Genomic DNA, 25799 nt, shown 5'->3' with positions numbered 1-25799 from the left:
TGTTTGAGAACTGCTAGTTTAAGGGATACAATCTTATTTTTAAATCTTTTTTTTTTGCCTTTACATTATAACTGTCACAGTATTTAATCTGATCATGTAATGCAAAATTTAACAGGCAAGTCTAAAGAGAAACTTAGCGTGGATTTTTTCAAGAAAATACATGTCAATCCTGACATCAGGTTAGGTCAGGGAGAACAAGCTATATTTGAAGTGTTCAAAAAGAGGGAAATAAAATAAGAGGTAGTTCATTACATCTCTCCTAACCTGCTTTACATATCATTAGTTGATCACATAGTGCCCCCTTCACTTAAGGCAGGGCTTAAAACAGACAGACCTGCCAATTTCACTGATAACTTCAATGCCCCCAATCTGAATCCACAGTGGTCTGTCAGACACTGCAAGGGAGCAGCAGGACTCTCAGTCTGATGTAAAATGCTGCCATTTGTTGAGACCTATGGTAGAAAAAATCCAGTTAACAGGAGTAAAGAATTCATTCATGATGGTTTAAAAAAACCCAAAAAACCGAACTCCTACTGGGTAGACTTCTTTTGCTTTCCAGAAAACAGTGTACCATGAAAACATACTAAAAATTCACAGAAAAATCAGATATCCACTTTTTCAAGCTTAAACTGGACTCGACCCACATGAGTTTATCTTATACAGAAATAACACAGCATTTAGCAAACAAAACCAGCAGACTGCAAAACAAAGTATAGTCCATACGGAGAGACACTGTACTGCCCACAAAAGAACTGATGCTCAAAGCCAAAGTGATCCTATGAAATTCTGCTGGACAAAGTAACTGTCTCAAATAAGGGAAAACTTGGATTTCAATGGATTTCAATTCATGGTGACCATTACCTTCCCAGCATTTTACAGTAAAAAACAAATTTTGAGCATCATCTGTTCTAAATTGGTAGCATCTTGCATCCATTCTGCAGCGCCAGATAATAAACCAGATAAACCAGATAATAAACCAAATAAACCAGATTTTTTCCCATACTGAAAAATGAAGAGACAAGGGTGGCAGCCAGGCAGACTATGTGCCATTGCAACAATTCAACTGTTCAAATCTCTAGTTAACCATTACTTCCTTCCAGGTCTTAGAGTTGTCTTGCTTTCTAAGAATGGCCATGAAGAATACCAGCCATTCCTTTCCCTTGTAAAACACGACTCCCAGATGAGACACTGTTTTTTCCCTCCAACTAAAAAAGACAGGAGTTGAAATTGTGCCTTCTTTTGGCTTTGTATGTTCACACAAAACAACGCACGGTAGTGCACACTACATTAGTTTTGGACAAACTACCAAGAACTTCTTTATTGCAGCAATTAATTTGCTTAAAAGAGAAGCAGATGGCTCATAGCACATAAAGTATATTGCAGTTTCTTTCAATTTTGCTTCTTGTTCCTTAAGACTTTTTTTTTAAAAAAAAAAAACCCTCCATTTGGTCCCTCACACAATCTGCAAACTGAAATTCAAAGCCTTTTTCCCAGTAACGTTGTATCTATTGAAGTGACTGTAGTACTGAAGAAAACTGAGACAACAAAATGCGAAAGAGCAAACAGACCAGTTGCTCTCAGGGAAATTATGACTCTGAAGCCAAAATTCTTAGAAAAAGAAGTTGACTAAAAATAGATTTATTTCAAGAGAAGGTTTCTAACTATTGTGGAAACTTGCTATTCCAATACCTACCAAACATACACTTGTTATTTGCATGCTTGTCAAAATTAATGTAAATATAGAAGATTTTGTGATGCAATCTTTGTATCGTTACAATTAAGTTGGCTTGAGCATGCTACATACGGATTTAGCACAGACCAGTGAGGAATAAGCCTGGATTGGGTCCAAGCTGCCCAATTTAAATGTAATAGTATTTATTTGGATCGATAGCAGTGTTTTGTATAGAAAAGGTTTAATGTAGGAACAATATATAGAAGTAGGCTCCTCAGATATAGTGACTGAAAAATAAAACGGCACATGTGCAGTCACCTATCTTTTATACTCCTTGAAGCCCACAAAGCACACGCAGAGCAGCGTTTCCCACCCCGAGGACTTCCCCGGAGCGAGCGACGCAGCGCGCCGGCCCGGGGCGCGGGGAGCAGAAGGCACCAAGAGCCAAGTTGCCACAGAGAATAAAGCGTCCCTGCAGAGCAAAGCTCCGACGCTGCCGAGCGGCCCGCGTCAGCTCCGTGGCGGCGGCGGCGCTGAATGCCACAGCCCTAGCGAGCGCAGCGATCTGCTTTACTGATTGTTCATTTGCTGAGCTCGTCCACCCCATGGCACCCTCCACGGCGTGCACACCAGCGACCGCAGAGTCCCCGCTCCGAGGGCGCCGCTCCCAGCGGACGCGCAGCCCACCTACCGCTCTCCAGACACCACCGGGGAGTAGTTCTTTCCAACTCCAGGAGACTATGGATTCACCATAAAAATTACCACCGGTAACAAAGGCGAGCATGGGGGTTAGGACAAGCATCGACAGCGCTTATGGCCTTTTATGGCTTGTGGCCTGATATCATGAAAATCTGCCTCGCTGAACTCCAGTTTACACAGCTGCTTTCCTGGGAGTTATCGCTGTAATACAGAGGCTGGTTTCTTAACGGGAACACTCTGCAGGTGTCTGCGTATCCGCCCATGGCCAAAGAGAAAGCGCACCACTGCCTTTCGAAGTACTGCCTTCCCGCTTCGCTTCAAAGACAAAGCAGAAAAACAGTCAAGTCATTGGAGAAGAAAAGGCAGCCCACAAGGACAAGGAAGGTAAAAACAGCCGATCTCCCATTGCATACTTTAAAGGAAAAGACAGTTTTAAAAGTAGATATCCCCAAATTTAAGAATATTTACAGTAACATAAATGCAACCTCTTTAGGAGGCTAACACTTTTCTATACACAAAATGATGCAACAGAAGAAACAGCAAATGTTGCATAACTGCTACAAATCCAAGTTGTACTAAGTTATAAGGAGTGATCATCTTCCAGGCAATGAATCACTAAAAGAAAAGCAGAGCTGCTGCACTCCTCTACAGCCTAAGAGGATCCTTAAGAACAGGGTCGCAATCGCCAGGAAAACCAATAGTAACAATAGATTCCTCAGTTAATGTGCCTAATTCCCTGAAATATATAACACAGTATCAATAATTTCTAAAAACGTGCCAAAACCAGCATCTTTATATAAACTTATCTGAAGAAACTGGGTCCCTAGATCCCTCAGTATTCTTAGAAAATCTCACAAAAAGGTTTATTTTTTTCCTAAAATAATTAAACACTGCCAGTATAATAGTTCAACCAAAAAATACTCAACATTTAAAACCTTCGGCTGTAATTATTAATGGCAACTTATGAAGAAAAGTCTTTTTTTTTTTTTCCTACTAGCAGAAATACAGGAAAACATTTTTGATTCCTCTCTTTTCTGGGGAGGAAGCTGTTTTTAGTAGTAGGACTTGTCTCTTGGTTTTGTTGAAGGACTCTCTGGGAATCAGAGGAGTGATTCGGGAGCCTTCACAAACATCTTCCCAGTGTCTTTCAAGGCACCCAAGTTAAATGCACATCATAAAACCAGTAATAGTAACTGGTAAAAATTACCTCCTCTTATTGCTCATGCTCTAGCCACTTCATATTACAGTGTTACAATCCCCAGCAAAAAACTTCCCTGGTATTTTTAACAAAAAAGGAAGAGGAAGAAGCGCGAAGGAGACACAAAATGTGTGCCTATTAGGAAGACATTAGAGAGGGCTAAAAGAAAACGATTTCGTTCTCAGTCACCTTCCAATTAAGGTTCCACATGTGTCATCAACAGAAGAGCACATGATCAGTGAGCAAAGAGCAACTAGACCATTTCTAGCTCTAGCAAGCGCAATGAACTATTCATCTACACCTCACCACACTCATCTACATCCCTGTAAAAAGTACTAACTGCTTTTAGGTCTGATTTTAGTGCTGATGTCTTAGAGAAGTTGATACGATATGCCTTAGTAAAATCAGTATCAAAATGACTTCAGTTTTAAAGATGATCAAATGACCAGACTACATGAAACAGCCCCCCAGTACTCACGAAATGCCCATTGATACAGATAGCTAGCTGCGTGGCAGCAGGAGCATGTATTCAGGTCATGCAGAACAGCTAGACGTCCTTACTCTAACTAAACTTATTTTAGAAATGCAGTTATTTATGGGTTTAGTTCCTTTTCATGAGCTACTATTACCAAAACTTGTACTATATGCTTTGAAATTCTGAACCCCTGCAGCAGTGTTAAACACCAGTTATATACCTAATGCTTTCTAGAGCCAAACAAAAATCCTAAGTGTTATTAAAGCTAAAAAAACAACATAAATCTTGCATTTCTTGGTAAATATTTGTTTGGAATTGTATCTGCTTACTTTCTGGACAAAGCAAGTGCCTTCTTCCCCTGTATGCCCCTGTTAGAAGAGCAAAGCAAACCGGCAAGGACAGGGGCAGCCTGTCACCAGAACGGCACTCCGCTCCCCTTGCGGCATCTCTCCCCGCTAGCACCACACGTGCCCGTAAGAACACGGCCTGCCTTCCAAATCGCAGAGTCGGAGCACGTGGCTGGCACACATAAGAACATTTCTTATTCATATCGCATATTTGACATCAAAACCATCAGCAATCAAACATGAAAACTAACCAAAATGCTTTATTAAAAAAAGAAAAGCTCATTTAAAGTTGACATTTTATATAAACAATGTCATCATCATTCTCTGCAGACGCAGCCCCTTGGCAGGAGATAGAGTGCAGTGGTACTACACGTGGGAGCTAAGAGCGTATTTTTAGAGGGCCATACTCCCATCATGCCCAGCGTGACTCCTGCGTGGCTGAGAACAGGACTGCGTGGGGCAGAATGCCTCAGCACGTGCACATTTACGCAAAGATTCAGCTTTTCCAAAGTCAGAATTGTTAATAAGAAAATTACAGAAAGCACAGCCAAAACAGGGTCTGGATAGGTCATCTGTTCTATCTCATACCCGAGGCAGGATGCACTTACCTAACCCACTCCTGCCGCAGGTTTGCCCCACCTATTGTTTTTAAAAGCTTCTAAGTACGTAAATAACAGGACTCCCCAAACAACCTCCAGGGCTTCACTCCTATAACTGGAAGAAATATTCTAGTGCCTAATCTTAATTCCCTTTCTTGTAATTTTAACTATTATTTCTTGTCCTCGTTCCAACTAAATGGAAACTTATTTCTCCTTTGTCTCTGCACCTATCCTTCAGTTATTTGCAGACTTCAAATATTTGCAGCTCCAATAGCCTTTTCTTCTCTGGATTGAGGAATAAAGTCATTGACATAGAAATCACATTACAGTTGTTCAAAATACATGTGGCCCTGATCTTGAAAATAATAATCTAACATGTAGCCCAAATAAACTCCACAGAGCCATTTGTCTTCATGAACTGTTTGGAAGAGCAAAGCCCAAGTTTAAACTTGGAATAGAGGATCATTTGTTCCCTGCTCCAATTTATACCTGCAGCCTGTTTTCTGAACTTCTAAACTCTTGGACCACAAGCAGGTAGATAGGAAAAAACAAGACTGCTCATCTCCATCAGCATGAGCACAGGAAATAGCAATTTACATCACTGTGCATATGCAAACTATCTGAGAAAGTTATGCAGACACGCAAGACCACCTCTTACTCCCATTTGCTTCCCTGGTGGAAGTGTAAGGTGGCTCAGGCCTTCCAATATATAGAAGACCTTTTCTTATGAATGACATTTATTTTCCATGTCATTCATCCTACTTCATACCAAGAACATCAATGTTTTTTCTTGAAATAACTGGGGGCATGGACCTGAGCCCATTTCAATTGTCAATAAATGGGGCTAAGCTAGCCAATGCTGCAATTCTGCTCCAAACACCGTTATCCCCAGCTGCTGAACTTGATACCACCAACAAAATTGCGCATGTATAAAGCATGCCACTGTCAGTCTGGAAGCCATTGCCTCCTTAACCATGGCTCAGAACTGCTGTTTTTCTTCCTGTTCTTTTCATAGAAGGGCAGTTGGGTCATAGTTTAACTTAAAAGAAAATGTATGAATTAGACTAAGTTTAGTATAGATTAGTATATATTTCACAGCTAATAAAGGAAAAAAAGACTGCAATGTTCCAGTAAATCATAGGATAACTATGAGCTACTATTAGAAAGCAACAATTAAACAAACAAAACAAAACAAAGTCTTCAGAGATATTCCTGAGTTAGGGAAGAACCACTGCCATTCTAGACGACTTTTGTAAAACTCCACATAAAGTACTGTATACGGTTCTTACCACTGATATCCAAGAAAGATGAGTTCAAACGATAACAGGTGCAAAGAAATGACAGTAAGATGATCAGGGAAGAGAAAATCCATCTTACAAGAAGATGTTATTTTGCCTAGTTAAATGGCAGCACTCTGTAAATACACCAGGAGGATAAACACCACAGTAAGGTAACAATTTAAACTAAAATATAAAGTTGTCTCAAAGAACAACAACTGAGGTATTTTAAATGCTGTATAGGAAATTATCATCATGATTATTAATGACCATATATCCAAATAGACGTTCTTCTCACTAATTAAAAATGCTTTGAAGCTGAATACTTGCATCCACATCCCACATAACAGGATTTAATAGATCTTTATTTAGCTTGATAGCTATTACAAAGGTTGTCAACATACAGGCTTCTAACTGCCTTTATGTTAAATGTGGACAATCTCTGATCAGTACAGCCACATCTGAAGAAACCCATAAGTAAGTTAGTTATGCAAGGAGAACTCTGTTGCTGCTGATAAAACTTGCTTTATTCATAGGGATGATTTTCCTATACTATTGCAGGTATAGCCTGTGTATACCCACAAAAGATCTTTATTGAAAGGTATGCTACTACATCCTATGCTAAAAATAAGTCACACAATTAATATAAGCATAGCCTAAACTGACATAAAATCCTGTAACAAGCCACTCAACTTCCACAGGCTTGATTTATATTCTGGAAAGAGGTTAAGTTTGAACAGTTGACTTATGTGACAATGACACACATTTCACTAGAATTTTTCTGCAGGCTCTTCCCTCCTACTGAATATGCAGAGTGCCATTATTCTCAGACAACCCGCTCATACTTCTTCTCCTTACAGTATCTCCCCTCTTTTCCTTCAGGTTCCATAAAATTTTTCTATTTATATCCCTACAAAACTAAACCAAAAATAAAAATGAAAAGATACAGCATCTCAACCTTTAACTACTATAAACTCTGTACTGAAAGATCACTTTCACGTTCGTTACGATACCTACACTCTTACCAAATGGCTTATGACAAAAATTTTGTCATCTTGTTATCCTTGTAATTATAAGCTTACTATACTTTTCTTCCAATTCATATCTATAATAATTAGAATGCAGCGATTCTATGGCATTGACCAAATTTGCTTATTCTTGTACTTGTTAAAATGCAATTCCAAAGAATGAGGAGACAAACCGAAACTGCCTTGCACTGATTATTAGCTTCTTTCTTTCCTGAACTCTTCAGCCAAGCAGCCAGTTCTGTTTCCCCACTGTACTGCACACAACACTCCTGAGAACGGTGAATAATGCTGCTGAGGACTAGCTACTAAGATTTGTTTTCCAAGGTTCATGTTCCTATTCTACAATGACAACTTATGCAAAAGTTTATGGACAACATGAATGGGAATTAGTTTCAGGACTTAAGTGGGTTAACTAGAAAAGAACCTGAGGCTAGCAACACAAAAAGCAACTCATACTGCTTCCATTGATATGATCCTTCTTAAATCTCATCACATTTCGAAACTGCTTCTTTTTTGATGTTCTACAACATGCTCAAAAACAAATCTGCTTCTAATGTAGGCCAACTGTGCAAGGCCTAGCAAAGAACCTTGCACCCCCCTCATCCCCAAACAGCCCTCTTGGTGTAGTTCTCAATTATCTGGCTTCCAAGCCAACAATAACTCTACGCTGTGTAAAATAAAACACAGTATGATCAGAGATGCTTGGCTTATTTAAGTGTTGCCATATAAAATTATAATCTGATTAGAAAAATAAAAAAGATGTTCAATTTCCCACAGAATTCTCTTTAAGAGAAATGTAAGCATGTAACATTTGCTTCTAGCTTCATTCATGAAATGATCATGCTTTCAAACACTCCCTTTAAAGGACACATTCGTAACTATTGGAATAACTATTCTCCCAAACATTTAACTGAATTTAAAGATCTTCAAAAGCAGAGTATGCTTGTATTAAAAACTCATCACCATCCCTCACTCTCCCCTCCCCCAGCTGAAATACTATGCATATTCAACAACTACTCAGAAGAGTTTCAGTAATTCAAAAACATATCATCTGCAATTTATTATACTAAACTGATAGAAAACTTACAGAGTCACTCCTTATATTGATGCTTGTCTTCACAAGACACAGGCTGCTTGCAACAGTTGCACAGCTTAATTACACAGATGCGCTATCCTGGCACTGTAAAGACATGCTGCTGTCATCAGTTATCTGATAAATCATTTATACTGCCAATCTAATTTAGAGATGGTAGACATGTACTGAACTGTAAGAACAGTAGCCCACGCTCAAAAAGTTAATATCGCTGGGATCAGATGGGTGCATAAGCCTGTTTTTTGCAGTTAAAGAATACCAAGCTTGGGCCTAGCTTTAAGATCTTTAAAGCTATATGCAGTATCCATACCACTATAACCAAGGTTACTTAGTGTAACAACCAGACTCCATGTTAAGCCAAATATTTACTCCACTGTCTACTATGTTGTATCTACATATTCAGCTACTCTTCAGTGAAAGCAAGAGAGGGGGGGGGAAAAAAAAGACAGTATGAATAGGATATTTTTGACCTAACATAATGTGGGGTCACATGAAAAAAATTAGTCTATCAGTTTTGAGACCAGTTAAGTCTAAAGTGATGATGCACATTCACTGTGGATTACAAAGCTTAATAATGACTCCTTAAAAGACTGATCAACTAAGTGTCATAACTAAGACTCAAAAGTGCCTTTTCTAACAGTTCTTTTGAACATGAAACAATCTAAAGAAACCTCCTCCCAATACTTGTTGCTCTCCTATCTCAGCTGTGACCACCTGAGCAAACCTTGAATATGTATGCTCTAGCACTATGCTAAATCTATATAGGTTAAGAGTTAAGCATACAAAGCTTCTGGGTCTTAAAAAAAAAAGACAAACAAAACAAAACAAAGTAAATATTTTTACCACTACTTGGCTCACAACAACTGTAACATAACCAGTTTGTTTGAGCCTCTGAACCTGAAGAAGCTAGCACAGACATCTAAACCATGTTTTATGGGTTCTCAGCTTCAAAAAGCAGTCTGCTTTAGTAACGAAGGCTTATTTACTTAAGAGTAACTGTTTCTGTTTGCAGGAAAGAATACATAGGAGTGAAACAGAGTTTTTCAGGTTAAATTTGTGTGTTTATCACATTCAAAAAGCATTGACTTTTTTTTTTTTTTGGTAACAGTTAGAATGCCAAGGAAAAGCTAATATATTTGGAAGTTCAATTAGCACCTAGCAGAGATTACCATACATTTCTCAGGAAATTTGGACTGCCATGTGTTCAACAATTTAGATTTCAGATAGTTCTGTGGGCACAACAGAGCCATTTAAAAAGGTTAAAAGAAACTGAATGCTTTGAAAAGACCGCACAGTAGCATGAATGTATAAAATTTAGGATTAAGATTTTAAGGGTTTGATGATTAAATCCTTGCCCTCATTTTCATGTCTGTTTAAAATCTAATTTCGGTCTAAGCTTAAATTTTTACATCTGTCATGATTGTCTGCATGGGCAATTACAGAAAAAATACTGGATGAAGACTGCTCTAGGATGGAGGTTGACAAATTCTTCACAAGACAGTACAAGGCTGAAACAGGAGTGGGTGGGAGAAGACAGGGTAATTCATATGGTCAGATAAGGACCAAAACTAAAAAGGGGGGGGGGGGGAGGGAGGTCAACTGCATGAAATTGCTCAACACTGAGCAACAGACATGCAAGAAAAGCTGAAGTAACAGTGGAGAGTGGGTCTGATCAGCTTTTGACAGATGGAAAAAATTGAAAACGTTTCCCCACTGCACAAGTAACATTATCCACAGTCTTTATTCAAATATATGGAATAAAACCTAATTAAGGGAAAATTTTGATGAACCTCAGCTAAAACAGAAAGCCCTGTACAGAGCTAGTTTTGAAACAAAAGGGACAGATAATTGCTTAATCTCAAAATTAAAACTCAAGTATACCAATAGTACTTTATATCAAGCAGTTATCTTTAGGAATGAGTGGAAAAAGGACAATTTACTTTTTAAAAGGGTGTCCTCTATACACGGCATACATATAAAATACTCTAACATCCTGAAATTTTTTCAAAGCTTTTTGAGAAACACACACAAATAATTCAGATTTAGTCAATTTTATTTACAGTTTGTTTTTTTTTACATTTCAGAGCATTACACAATTACATATTCTCATTTTCTGACCTGCAAACAGATACCTTAAACGGAAATATTAAAAAAAAGTTAGATACATCCAAAATGCAACAATTACACATCTGACAATTCACAAAGTGTAATTTACTAGGACGTATCCTAAGAATTTAGGAACAACCAGTCAGGAGAAAATCTGACCAATTTAAGCAATCAATTATTTACACATTCAAAACAAAGCCTCTCTTAATCTAAACCTCCAGGCAAACGGCCTGAAGGACTTCTTCAGGAAGAAAGACCAGAAGTTATGATTCACACCTATGCAGCATTAACAGCCCTTGATCCCAAATACTGAGCAACTTCTCAGCTTTGTCTTAGAGCTACAGGCATCCCTCTCAGCTTCTCAGACCCTGAAGTGTTATGTTTGTGCCCCCATGTGCATAGAAAGGCTGAGTGTTTAAGAAGTGGTCACTAAGATAAAACCCCATTTAATCTGGTCTTTAAATTACATGAATTTTTCTTCCTTAAAAATTTTTTAAGTCTTCTAATGGCATTTAAACTGGCCCTTGTGGACTGGAGCTTGCTGTCTCAAAATGTTTACACATGTTTTGGACCCACTTGCACCAGCCAGACTAAATACATTAGAAACTATTTGAAATAACGTTTAAAGACCATTTAGACAAGGCTTACATTTCTATACTTCCCTGATGGGCCACAAAAAAAATAAAATAAAATAAAAATCACAGCTACTACTTCCATCCCTTGTGTTAACCCTTTGCCACACAGCAACTAGGTACGTACTGGGTAGAAACTACTAAAAAATTCCCTGCAAATAAGCTGCCTTTCAGCTGAGGCTATGGCTCCTATGCATTGGGTATTTGAGGAGTTAAAAAAACAAAACAAACAAAAAGAAACAAAAAAAACTCGCTTGAAAAATACTGAAATTCTTACGTTAGGCTAATTATGATTGCATGTTCAATTTGTTTAACTTTAAAGAAACCGCTACAAATGGAACAATTTTAGTATAAAAAGAGCAGTCAACCGAGTGCAACTTCTGACTTGGTTAAGTCCTTCATGGTAGTTCTTTAACTAGGCTATAAATTTTGTGGAGCCTTCAGATTTCTTGCCTACCTTACTTTCCATGTTCACGTTTCAAACTGTGTCAGCAGGGCCCGAACTTCGGGAGTCAGCTGCTTAGCAGCCTTAGCTGCCTCTGTGATGGCCTTGCGGTAAAGGCCCTTTCTCTTCTTATTAAAGCGCAACTGGAAGTTTTCTAAAAAGGGGGATAGTTGTGAAAGAGCAAGAAAAGATGTTGTTGGGGACCCAAACCACGATATAGTAGCCTCCTGTCGAACTAAAAGGCCATTATCTTTCCGGCTCACAGTTATGGTAAGAATACGGGCTGGCCACCAAGGGAAGCCATAAATCTTGGCCCAAACAATGTCCCCTACACATATGGTCCTGCCATCTGGTGTGACACATTTAGAGACGTTTTTGGAAAAGACTTTCATTTTCAAGGAATTACTGAGCTTTTTCTCTTCCTTTGAGGAGGAGGAGGAGGAGGAGGAGGAAGGTGCATGCATGCTGCCTGGAGGAAAATCAAAGCTTTCAGTAGAGCTACACTCAGAGTTGGTAGATTTCAAATCATCTGTGCTATCACTACTACAAACTGATGCACTGGAAGAGTCAGATTTCTTTTGATTAAGGGTCATATAAACCGTTATATTGCTTTTGCTGCCTCTCTTGCCCAATGTCTGGTGTTCATCCTGATCAACAGTTACATGCACTTCACTTGTGTCCTGAACCTCACTGCTGGCCTCTTCAGGGCCTTTTGAGGGGCTCTGATTTTCTGAAGGGGCCTCACCTGCTGAGCGGGTGGAGGAGCAGCGAGACTGGGGCTTAGTTGCCATCTTGCCACTCCGTATTTTCTCAAGTCCTGTCTTGAGAGAAGAGTCATTTTCTTCATTTCGGTATCTTTGTGGCTTTAAACGCAATCGGGGTGGGAGGGAACCTGAGCTGGTGTTCTGAAGACGCCGTGTGAAGTGGACCTTTGAATGTGCATTTTTGGAAGAGGAGGTTGCACTCTGCTTCTTTTGTGCCTTTTCTTTGGCCATTTTCAAGACTTCCCGAGCTTTTGCATGATCCATGTTTTTGCTCTGGAGAACTTTTTTTGTATTTAACTGCGCTTTTGAAGTATTTGCTTGTGCAGAAACTTTAACTACTCTGCTTCTGCTGTGGGCAATATTTGAAACCTTGACCACAGCATTCCTTTTCTGGCTTTCATTTTGGCTTTTTCCATCCACTTTATGGTCAGTCTTAAGTTTTTTATTCACAGTAGTCACACTCTCATTTCTTCGTTTTTTATTATCCTCATATTTTGAAGAGTCACTTGCATTGCCACCTTTTTTAATTTCCTTTTTTTCTGCAACAACACTGTTTTTGCACTTGTCACATAAGACCTGCCTGGGTCGTAGCTTGATAGCATTCATAATAGAAGTGGGTTCCTCCCTGTACATTTTACGCTTGGGCCGCTTAATTTTCCGTGGTGGAGGCTGAGGTATTGACTGGTTATAGGTGTCCCTGATAAACAAAGGAGGAGGATATGGTGCTCCCTCATGAAAGAGAGGAGGTGGTTTAGAAGTCCATAGGCTTTTAGCTAAGCTAGGTTCTGATGGCTGCGTGGGAGAAGAGTCATCAGGGACTGCAGCATTAGATTCACACTTCACTTGTGCCTCATCTTGGAATGGTTTACTTTGGAGCTGCATGGCTTCAGGTTTATCCTTGTATTCCCTTTTAGGAAATATGGTCACAGGGATTCCATGGGGTCCAAACCTTAAAGAGAAAAAGAAAGAACATATTAAAGGTTTTGAGGGATCTTTTGGTGTATTTAAAAAAAAAGTTTGAGAAGCTGTCTACATTACATAACTACCATTTGAGAGACATGGGGCCTGGGTGAAGTCAAAGCATCATATCTGGCCGTACTTTAAGTTTTCAAAAAAGCAAGATACCAAAACCAAGTCAGCAGAGAATATGAAACGCACAACTTCACTTGCATGAAATGTGTTGCATCAAACACACATTACTATAGTAAAGAAGACCTGAACATGTTACACAAAAAAATGTCTAGAGACTGCATTAAGAGATCTCTATATTTTTAGAAAATGCTTAAAACCACAAACTACACACTCAGCAAGACATCCCCTCAACTCGAAATCTGCACAAGATTGATTTCTATATTAAGTCAATTTAAGTGAAAAAGGCATCTTCATAGTTTTCCACAATTCTTCAATTTTTGGCATAGCACAAGACACTGAACTTGTTCTAGATTTAATCATGGCAAATATACAATGAATAAATAATAGCATTAAACAGACAGTGCTGTCATTCCTCATATACTAGAAACATCCATGAAAGAATAGCAGTTGATCATCTGATGCACTACAGCACAAACCTTGCTAGACCATTTAAGTTTGTTGCAGCAAAAATATCCTTACCATTTCAATCTGGTACAAATCATTTCCTCCCCTGTTCTGCAAGCAGATTACCACTTTTACCACCTTAAACTACTGCCCACTTTTCTCCAGAAAGCTCTAGGCATATCAAGATCTGTACTGCTCTGTTTGAGACATATACAGGACCTTCAACCACCCTGACTAGTTGTAAGAGAGTAGAATGAAAAATCCTCCTAAGACTTAAGCATTAGTTCAACTTTCCTGTAGTAACAGAAGCAGTATGTTGCTCAACCAGGAAACCAGTGGTTCTTGCAAAGTTTTATGCAGAGGGAAACATTTTTATCAGTTTACACAGCTTCCCTTCTCAACAGAGGGACTCAAACAATAAACACACTCATTTTTCAACAACATTATCTTTCAGTCCCTAGAACAGGGAAGGAGGGATTATAAAGTCCGGTTTACCCTTTCTTCTGTCCCACACTAGTATTGACCACTCAACACTACACATAGCTTTAGCTATACCATTTGGCATTCTTGAGCTTTGCCTGAATCCAGCTCCCATATATACAACAGTGTTTGGCTTATATTAGGTGATACTATAATCAGTTTGAGCTTAATGCAGCAAGAACATGATAGACAAGGCTGCAATTCAAATGCCAACCCAACCATTTTGAACCACTAAACAGCGTTTGCATTATAGGTACTCACATCCCACCTGAGAAGAGAGTGGAGTAATTATCAAAGACTTGTCTTCAGGTGAATGCTAGTTCATTTGGCACTGCAGCTGCTTAACTGCAGCATCCTCTTAACTGATTAAACTGAAATTTATTTATGATCTACGGTTGCCTCTTAACTAAAGAAATGCCAAATTCTTGTCTATTTTCCCCTAACACTTTTACAAGAAACAGGTGGCTTATACAAGTGCCTAGATTTTGGCTAATATTTCTTGAAAATTTATTTTGAAACACGTCATCCTATGTGCTAGCAGACTCTCTACACTGTCACCAAGTCTTCACTTATTTGTGCTTCCACATACCTGTTAAGTCTCTGCTTACACTTAAAAGTTGTAATTGAAGCAAAAAAGATTGAACTATCCAATCAGTCTGCACTTCCTAGTAAAAGAAGAATAGAAGGAGGAAGCAAGCTAATGGAGGGGCAGGGCAACCCAATCAAGTTTGTTTTCATTGGAAGAAAAAAAGAAAAAAAAAAAGGAAGGAGGTTGAACACTTGACAATTTACAGCTAAAAACTATCAACATACACCTGGATGCTCATGCACTCATACATTTGAGCTCTGGAGACAGACATAGGAGACCACATAAAGAGTTTAAGCACTATTCTGGCCTTACGCATGGGCTGATGTGTGCTCTTTACCACAAGATATTCTATCCTCCCAGCAAAATTCATTTCACAGGGTGGACCCACTGCAGTTGAACTTTAGATGTTCCTCAATTAAGAGCACTACTTGTTCATGAAGCACAGTCTACTGGACTACTGAAGTACTGAAATACAAACATTTACCAGCAGATGCAAGCATTTTTCCAGCCTTCCGAAAAAAACAGCAAGTCTGGCATTAATCCATAAAGAATCATGATTGTGAGTTTTTAAAGTCCCAAAAGTTTCTTTTCCACACTTTCCCTTTCATTAATGATTACAAGTAATTCAACTCCAAATAAGGTTTTAAAAGAAAGTATCAACTGATAATAAATTATCAGTATTTAGAATGTTACTGGCATCCAGATGTTCACCTTTTTTATAGCAATAAAGTCAGATCCCATCCTTTACCACCTGAATAAAAATTACAAGATTAAAAAAAAAAGTTAACTTACTGTAAGAGTTAAGAACAAGAATTCCTAGACAAGGCAAGAACTCTCAATTTCAATCCCAAACATCAGATCAGAAAAGTTAAGAATAGGACTGTAATATGAAGAAGGGCAAAACCCACGCAGAAAGACATCACACCATCACTGTCTCAGGAACTGTATTTTCTAGTCCTCCCCAAGACATTTCCAGGGACCAATGCAAAAGCATCTCTTCTAGAGGACATTTATGCTGACTCAGTGTTGGGAAGTTAACCACTATGAGCAGTAACCTGGGAAGAAGCAGGTCATAGAGGACTGCAAAGAGGGGTCCAGCAGTATCCTGTTCTAATGCTTCATTTCTTTCCCTAGATTTCTTTTCTCAGCTTCCACTGCCTCACAAGCACAAGCAAAGTCATCGCGATTAGCACTTCAAGTACATAGAAGTAGACTAGCGGAAAGTGCAGCATACAACTGATACCATGAAGGAAGCAAAGATTATTACTGCACCTTAGACTGTAATCTTTTAAGCATCTGTATAACACAGGTCAAAGAGCTGAGGAACAGGACTGCTGAAGTGCAATTTTTATACAAGATACAAACCTGCTTCAGAGTCTTTTTTAGTAAGACATAAAAGCCATCCATACTGAATCTCTGAAGCTGGGACCTGTTTCACAAGAGGTACTGTTTTAAACAAATGTGCTAGAATTTGCTGTCCCTGTCTACTTAAAAATTAATGAAGTCTGCAATTAGAGAATGTTCACAATTATTATCTACCACCAGCTATGCCAAGAGCAAATGAAGACATTATTCCTATAAATTGTGTTAATATATAAACACATCATCAGTCAAGACATAGATCATGTGACATACAAGATAAATTTCACAAACCCAGAGAGGGAATATTACTTCCAAAAGCTGAATGTACAGCTGTTTTTCTCCAGTTATATAGCTTGGAATAATGATACAAAAAATAAGAGAAAACAAGGACAGATTTAGGAATGAAACACAGCAAATGATAAGAAGAAAATATGAAGACAAAGGAGAAAGGTAAGAAAAGACAAAACAGAGCATGGCATCTCTTTCTTACTACAAAAAGCAGAATGAAAACGTGATCAGAACAAACCTGTCAACGATAAGACATGGTAGAACATCTAATGAGTTTAACAGCTAACTCATTTTCAAGTATTTATTGCACATAGTATTTCAAGGCCCATTTTTTGTACCACTGCTTGGTGGACCTTGAAGGCAAGTGCTTCTTATAGAATCCCAACAATCATTTCTGTTATGCCATCTACATGTTAGCTAACAGTATCACATGTTTGTATTTTAGATATTAAAGTTTCAAAAGCTAGCATCTGGGTCATCTAATGTAGAGATGAAAATGGACTAAAAAGCTACCATAAAAAGTTTTAAAATCCAAGCAACAACTCAAATATATCATGACACGAATAACATTTTCCAGTCTACACATCAGTGTTGAACAGAGACTATACCATCGAAATCTAGCAGATCTGTATTAAAACAAACCATTTCAGTTATGCCACATCAGTAAAACTACCCAAGCATGTCATATGTAACATGCTGCATGTTTAAGTACTACAAGGAGTTGTCTTTATAGATTACATTCTTGTGAAAAATACTCATCCTGAAGTATGACCTGTCCTCACTATATTACTTTCCTCCAGAAAAGGCAATTCTTGAAGAGACATTCTGCATTTATTGTTTGGAGAGAGAAAAAAAATGTATATAGATAGATAAATACAGAAATCTCCATTTGCACATAAGTTCAAGCTGGTTATTATATTTTATACAAGAGTGAAGTATACATAGTTCTACCTTAGAACATCACTTGAAGGACTGGAAGGGTGCTTTGATAGGGGGTCTGAAAACAAGCTGTTAGGAAAACCAAAATAAGAAACAGGTACTTAAAAAATAATGTAATGCAGTTCCAGAAAGCATTGCATCACTACTTCAAGTCTGCTCTAAATTAGAACTATTTTTCTGTGTTGCCAAGCTTCCTCTTTTGAAAGATGTCCAGGTTCTTTTTGCTTTGATAGGGCATCTCTAGAAGAGAAGACTGACAACACTCTTTGTAAGAAACGTATCTCCAAGAGCATTAACAAGTAACCAGTGCAATCAGCAGGATCTAACCGCATTTCTGCTGTATATATCACTTTAACATTCATATGAAAGACAGATATAATAAATATCAACAGGAATAGCAGGAACTATATTTAAATAACAGGGTAATGAGGTATATGAGGTCCGTTCTGATGGAACCAAGTCCAGTTAGCTTTACACCAGGAAGTGCTTTCAATTGACTAGAATATGAAAGGGCAGAAATATGACACAAGCAGTCAGGTTTTATTTACACAGTTTGTCAACTACAAGTAATGAGTAGGTAGCCATGTCATCTTTTGTAGTTATGCAAAAGCTAGTTTTGGTGTCAAATCTAGAAGCCTGGCACTTGAAGCAATATAGAATCATATTATAGATATGTAAACTTGGGTACTACGAACAAAAGAAGAACACTTTTGTACACATCTAATTCCTATAGCAGGACTACTACAATGAACATGTTACTCTTCAAATTGTATGCAAAACAGACCACAAGGATGCACACGCATGTGTGTGCACGCATATGCATTTAAAACATAGATAAGGAACAAGCCCTGATTAAATTTGTAACAATGTGCACAAAGATTGAAACAATACATCCTGGGGCAGAGGGTTAAGATGCTCTGTAAAGTCTTATACTCTCATCTTTAGCCTGCAGTGTCTTAAGTTTTGCTTCTCTAATAAAAGAAAAGCGAATTTGAAAGCACTTTGTTCTGCCAAAAAGAGCCAAAGAAAAGAACACAGTGAATCGTTTCAGAAGTATTTCACGTTTGTCTGCAAACACTCTGAATCAGAGTCAAAAAAGCACAGTAACTCCCTGTGCTGTGATAAGCATGAAATCAAGTCTACTGCAAATGACTATGAACAAAACTGATCTTCACCACTAAGTTTGCCTACAGGAATCTCCAATTAACTTTTCATGCATTGTTCTTGTTTACTCAATGCCATCCTTATACGTTTTATTAAAAGTCAAAACAGGAAATAATTTCAGTGATTTTCAATCTTGGTCCAGGTGATAAGACTCCAAATATTAGGAATATAACAATATGCTCATATACTGTAGGGCTAAGTATATTTCATGCATGTATCTAAACTGGATTAGGGTATAAGTTATGATATATAATGTACTATATAATTGGATGATAGCTATTTGAACACAACATATTTGGGAATTCCTCTAATGCCCTGCATCCCAAACACAGATTATGTACAGAAAAAAGCATACACAGAAGCCGAACTATCAGCTCAGCAGTTACTCACCTCCTGATTAAGGTAACACTAGGCTAAATTGACTAGGAAATACCTATTTCACTTAGAGAGCTCTAAAAGCATGGCAAAAGACTGCAGTTGTAATGACAGGTGAAAATCCATATCCAAGAAAACTAGTAGGAAGCTTATGTATTGAAAGATTTTTACTGATCAGTGTTGAGCTTAGTGTTTTCAAGCAGGTAACACTTGCCTTGCACCAAAGCTTTGGTTTCTGGCATACTTTCAAAGCAGAGGAAAGACAAGAGCAGGCTGTGGGTACAACTGAGTTGAAAACAGTAGCTTGAGAAGGCTGGTTAGAAGTATCCAAGAGAGCAGCTGTTTTTAATCATTCGTAACCAGTCACCTAGGTCTTCTTCTGGAACAACTATACAAATGGAAAGCTATGATACCAAATAATATGCAAATATACCAAAAAATGGATTAACTTACAGTACATGTTCCTATTAAGTTAAAGTCCTTCTTTGAAGGACTTGGAATTCCATGAAACAATCACAGAAGTCCACATAGTCTGGATGTGGAAGTAAACTTTGAAGAATTAGCCACCACAGAGACTGAACACTCTCTAAGTTGATAAGCCTGAAGGGCACTTACATGGCTCCCAATACCTGTATTTTCCTCACAGATGTGGAAAAGTATCCTTCACCTCTTCATCACAAAGAATTTACATGTGAACTCTCAGAATTTCCTTTACTTTTCTGCAACTGCACCTCCATATTAGTAGGCCTGAATATCAGGAGTTTTATCAAAGATACAAATGAGCAAACTTATTTAGAAGATAGAATGCATTTTAAAACTTTAGGCTCCCTACTAAGAACAGCAATTTTACTCTGACATAACCACAACGCTAGAGGTCCATTTAAACTGAAGTCCTCTACGTCCATCAGCACTACCAGTTACAAACACCCCTTCGGCTTCCAGGTAGCTACCTTATTGATATGTTTGGAAGTGTTACACAATTGCAAGGCTTTAAGATAGGATACCTTGAAGATACACTTAAAGAACATCCACATACCAGCCAAAACCAAGAAACTTGGAAGAGTATGGTATTAACAGATGAACTTTAAGCACTTCAGTATCAAGATGTACAAGATTCATCAGTTCCACAGTAGTGCAAAGAAAAAAAAAAAAGGAAAAAACAAAAACCACACACAATGACAGCATATTGAAATTTTCACCTCCATCCTTTGTCCCTCAGCACTTTAAGCTAAAATAAGTCACGCTACTCTCAAGAAACAATGTCAGTCCATGCTGTCAGAAGACATAAAGGCATATCATAAGAAAAAGCAACAGTTTTACCATCATCCATTACATCTCAGTCCAAGAATAGTAGAATACTGCCATTTTAGGAAAGAGTAGTTTGTGGCACAACCCACAGAGATACCCCATCTACCAGCAAGACTAGAGATTTGAAGAGGAAAAAGGCACACTTAGCACAGGCTCAGAAACAGAAGCAATCAGCCTAGCATGTCCAAGTTCAGTATATGCAGCAGTTATAACGATTTTCTACCTGTACTAACAAAACCCTAAAAGCTAGTCCAGTTTTATCACACAGCTGGGAGTAGAAGCTTGAAAAGAGCCTTTCAAAAAGCATTTGATAAGTGACCACAAATAAGACTCAGTAAAGTTTTGGATGTAGGCAGAGGCACATGACAGAAACTATTTTCATATATAGAGGCTTAAATATTATAGAATCACAGAAGAATTTAGGTTGGAAGGGACCTCAGAAGGTCCTCTGATCCAACCCTCTGCTCTAAGCAGGGCAAACTTTCACACTAGATCATTCAATATAACTTCTAAGTCAGTCACAAAGTGTATGTTATTTACTCTTCTAGCCAAACATACTCACATCACACCTGTGTCCCCAGTGTCCTGGAGAGAAAAGCAAGTATCAAAAAAGTTATAGCTATTCCTTAAATGCTAGCATTCCATCAAGCTCCTTCACACGTCCAAGAAACAACTAAAGGAAAGACGTGATGAATTTTAGAAATACCTTGCAAATTTGACAGAAGTTAGAAAAAAAAGTAACACAGACATTTCTTTATCACTGAAAATATGCATTATAGGATATCAGCAGTTCTACAGTAGTTAAACTTTCCCCAGACAAGGAAGAACAAATGTTCGTATTTATTAAATTAAGTTAGTAGTAAAAGAAAAGAGTTAGGCAGGGAAAAACATGCCATATATTTCAATAAGAGAGTAAAATTTCTGCTGTTTCCTCCTTACATCAGCTATACCATCCTTGAATTTTTCACAATTCAGAAAACCTTGTTTCTTCACCTTTCTTGGCACATAGAGTAACAATACAATAGATTCACTCCTCAGTTCATACTAACAAAACACTGGCACACACAGACCACAAGCTTCAAGAAGTGTTAAATGTAAATGATTTAAAAATTTAACAGATGTTCGACAGATTAAGACAACATAAACTAGGGAATGGATGCAACAATTCATTTACCCTTACGCTTCTGCAGTAGACAGTTCAATGAATAAATCAGGAAAAGCAGAGGATTCAGAAGTATCCGAGTTTTAGTTGGAAAAAATGATAGTAGGATAAGAATGTGAAGCTGTCCATATGAGTGTACTTCCATTATATAGTTCATACATACATGAAGTCTGCATGCATGTAGGAAGTTTTTTCCTTACATCTTCCACACTGAAAGCCCAATTTAGATATAATTTTCAAACACCTGTCTACTAGCAATCCACTAAATATCTTTTGGTTACCTAAGATTTTTAGGCCACAAAGCAACTCTTCCCACCAAGAGCTATTATGATCATACACAAGTCAGAAGGGAAACAGCTTAGAGAAAAAGACAAGGAAAACACAGGAGTCCATCGTATCTGTAGAATTAGAAACAAAAATTCAGACAAATGATAAAGAGGTAGAGAGTCTGAATCCTGCCTGTTGGCAAATACAACAAAATATAAATCTATTTCCCTTCCTCCCCCCAAATACTTAACATTTGGAAGAGGAGGGGAAAATTAATTATCCTCACTCCAGAAGAACATCTGAACAGGCTAAAAGCAGGATTTTCTAATCCTACATTAAGACTTGCAAATGCCATGCTCATCAGGTATTTCCCTGCTGCCCACTTCCTCCAGGTGCAGAGCAAGCTTTACAGTAATTCTGAGCCAGCAGGTGGCATTAACATCTCATAGACTCTAAGAACACAATGTTTGTCAAATGCTGGACACACACAAGCTTAAGAGCCCTGTATCTAATTAATAGTTTTTAATGACCGTTTTAAGAATGGCATGGAAAATTAACTGTAGTCTTGTATGAAGCATTCCACTATCCACTCTGACAAAATAAGACACGCTTGCCTGCTCCTGCTTGATGCTTGGCTGCACTTCCTGTCTCTTCTATCAGCAGCACTCCATCAGCTGCACATCGAGGAACCCACACCACAACCTTATCCTAGCACGCAAAAGGGCACTTAAAAGATAATGGCAAGAGTAATAGCAAAGTTTAGCAGCAGGATCACATTTTTAATCTGTACAATAAACCCTCAGAGTAACAAAAGTGGAGATAGGTCCTTCTTTAAAGAACATACACTCAACACAGAAAAAGAACGTTCTACTGCATGAGATAATGGCTCAGGCACTGGTAGATGTGGCTCCCAATTTTCAGCCCATTTTCAAAGCTTCCTGCCTAACCGCTTACAGGCGGATGTTTAGTACATCAGACTACCATCAGTAACCATGGAGAAAACATTTCCTTACCTGAAACAAATGTGGGAATAAAGTCCACTGAACACTGAGGTACTTGTATAAATGAAATGAATTATAAACTCCTAAATGGATATCCTATTTACAGAGTATTACAGGAGGGGCAGGGAAAAAAGAAAAATAATAATCAAGCCTTTAATACATTCACCCATCCACTTCACAACAAAGTCTGCAAGAACAAAATGCAAAGTCAGTAGTGTATCACCGCAACAACGGAAACAGAATGGGGGTGACAGGAAAGAAACTTTAAAAATGGGAATATATAGGGACATTTTAGCTTCTCTTCCAGCTTGAAGTTTAAATAATTTAGAACACGACTTTAAAAGACTGAAAAAAGTTCCAGTAGACAGGATTTCAAAACAGCCATTAAAACTTACTCTTCTTAGTACTGTATAGAAATAAGACTTTCATTGCCCTGGAGGGGAAAGCAGAAAGTAAAACCCAGAAGGGACCAGGAATTATTTTCTTCAGAGCATATGATGAAAGCAGTACTAGCATCTGCAATGAACACACCAGCCACTTTCTGAGGCAAGCAAATGAGTTAATCCTAATCAAAAATTTCATTTTTACTTAATAGAATTCTTTCACAAAGTCTTAAGATAGTGATCTACAGGAAACAAAATTTGCATTAGGAAAGTTTATAGGATTATTCCCATGCACCTGGGATGGGCTAGTGGAGACAGCTTCCATAACCATCCCTCTTCTATACTAGAAATCCCACTGTTTACATGTAAATCCAGGCTGGAACTGAGATAGTTCTGATTTAACCTTCACCCTTCCATTTTATTCTTAGTAATAACAAAATCTGCTAGGCTCCATTATAGAGGCAGACTCAGAAGAAAGTTATGAAAAATGTTAGTATCCAACAAATCAAGTGCTGCAACACAATACAAAAATGAACATATAAAAAGCATAAACTGACAACTGACCAGTTCTATAGCAAGTGACTCACCAACAAAATCTGAAAATCTAGAATAAAACTTAAGTATCTTGGGCACTCCTGTAACATCTGTTTTCTGATAAACACTTGAATTTCTTACAGGTAGCAAGTTCTTAGACTATTTCTAGAGTTCACTTACCACTGCATTCCCTTCTTTGGAATATTTGAACACAGACTCCTATTTGGCCACAAATATTTACTCATCACCAGCCAAATATAATACCAATAATACCAACCTTGTATCTAGAAACTCAGTCCTCATTGTCCAGGCACTCTAAAGAGCTTGGTTTTCAGAATTTAAACTTTCTCCCTTGGATTCACATATAACAAGGGCCCCTGAAGGAAGTCCAGGATCATATGGATGGAGAGGAGGGTATAACTGGTCCCTCAACTACATAAGAGTACCTGAGAGAAATAGAACAAGCCTTCATGTATCACTTTTCTGCCATTCTTACGATGAAAACTTGCTCCATGGAGCATGTTTAAAACCAGGGGAAACCAAGATGCATGCTTCCACTGAAGCCACAATGCAAAAGAACCAGACAGCCTGACTGCCACAGATGACCTTTACTGCACAGGGCCGCATCAGATCTGCTGTGCAAGAAAAGGATCCTCAGCACACAAGAAAACCTCAGGCAGTGAGGGGATGTTTGTGGTCAATATGTGTTTAACAAGATATGATCTTTTTCAGGAGGGAGAAGTTGGCATTTTCCTTGATCAGACACACATACAGACCTCTAGCAGTACTAGCAGCATGTGCTTTGTCACCCTGCTAACCATTAGGGACCAGAGTAATAATACAATTTTGCTGGTACAGACTTCAGACCTACAAAAGAACAGATGTTAACCAGCATTATAATTTAACATCTCCTGGTCTGGTTTAAAAGCATTTAATATTTCACACTAGAAGTGAATACTGTATGCAGATTTTAGTAGTTGACTTTGAAAGATAAATTGATAACCTTTCATTTCAAACCCCAACTTACAAATTTAGAACTTACTTCCATGACATTATCCAGAACTTGGTTTCAGAAAAGGTCTTCTGTTTCAAAACATAAACAAGAACCTAGGCCCAGGCCAAAAATGAAGGTCACTAATACTGTTTTTCAGAAGGCATTGACAATATTGATATTACAAGAGTTATTAAACAGCTGCTAGTAATCTAAACAGTAGTGAATAAGACGTAAGAATACACACGCAGTTTAAACTTCAAAAGAAACCACTGCGCTTTTTGCATTCCATATATCTTAAATGACAAAAAACTGGTCAAATTTCACTTTTCTCTCATGTACTTGCATAGTGCTTATACGTTCAGAATACAAACACTAAGCGCAAAAGATATTTTCACCTGTAAATGGTAGTTAGAATATACGTTATACAACATACTCTCATAGATGAGTTCTTCCTTCCTATAGCAAGGGGTTTTTGGAAGGCTATGAAGAAAGAAAACCCAAATCTCACAGTCTGATAAGGCTTAAACTTACTTTGTGATAGGACAGATATCAGCTCCTGAAATAAAAACCTGGTATTTAAGAACCATTCTACTTCACCCCACACATTACACACAAGGAGCAATTGGTACTAATAACCATACTTCAGGATTGCAATAACCTGGCTTGAAAACCATTATTCTGAAAAAAAAAATGTACCAAAATATAAGGTTACCTAGGCAATGCAAGACACAAGCCAAGAGGAAAAACCGATCTCCGGGTCTAAATATACAGAGACTGGAACAGATGTCAACGTCTGCAGCCCAGGCCTTTTTCTGCCCGGCAGCCAGGAGCCGTGGAGGCCCGACGTGAACCCCAGCCGAGTTGGAAGGAAGTGCCCATGTGCTCGCCCCTCTCCCGACCCCCCCGCTTCCCAGCTCCCCCTCGGCACCACTTCTGCATTGCAAAACGCGCGGATCGGGCAGTCGCTCTCCCCGTTTATCCCGCTCGGAGGCAGGAAGCGCCTTGCTCTCCCTTCCGACCCGTCTTGCGGGCGAGGCCGGGCAGGAGGGCCGGGGCAGGGGGCCGGGCAGGCCCCGGCGGCT

At 38.5% G+C, this 25799-nt stretch overlaps 1 protein-coding gene across 3 annotated transcripts in view; it reads right to left on the bottom strand.

Annotated features, from left to right (window-relative positions):
* PWWP2A (PWWP domain containing 2A) overlaps positions 1–25799 on the bottom strand; it is a 32373-nt gene that overhangs the window by 5547 nt on the left and 1027 nt on the right. The window contains exon 2 of one of the 3 annotated variants that reach the window (XM_026118606.2): positions 11584–13284. In XM_026118606.2, the coding sequence (XP_025974391.1) occupies positions 11598–13284 (1687 nt within the window). In that variant the 3' untranslated portion in view covers positions 11584–11597. Of the gene's footprint in view, positions 1–10423; positions 13285–25799 lie in introns of those variants that run through there. The other 2 variants (XM_026118608.2, XM_026118605.2) reach the window with 2 other exon arrangements.

Source organism: Dromaius novaehollandiae, chromosome 15 (assembly GCF_036370855.1).
Source record: "Dromaius novaehollandiae isolate bDroNov1 chromosome 15, bDroNov1.hap1, whole genome shotgun sequence".
In the NCBI taxonomy this organism is placed as follows: domain Eukaryota; kingdom Metazoa; phylum Chordata; class Aves; order Casuariiformes; family Dromaiidae; genus Dromaius; species Dromaius novaehollandiae.
This window is presented reverse-complemented; position numbering and strand designations above follow the sequence as displayed.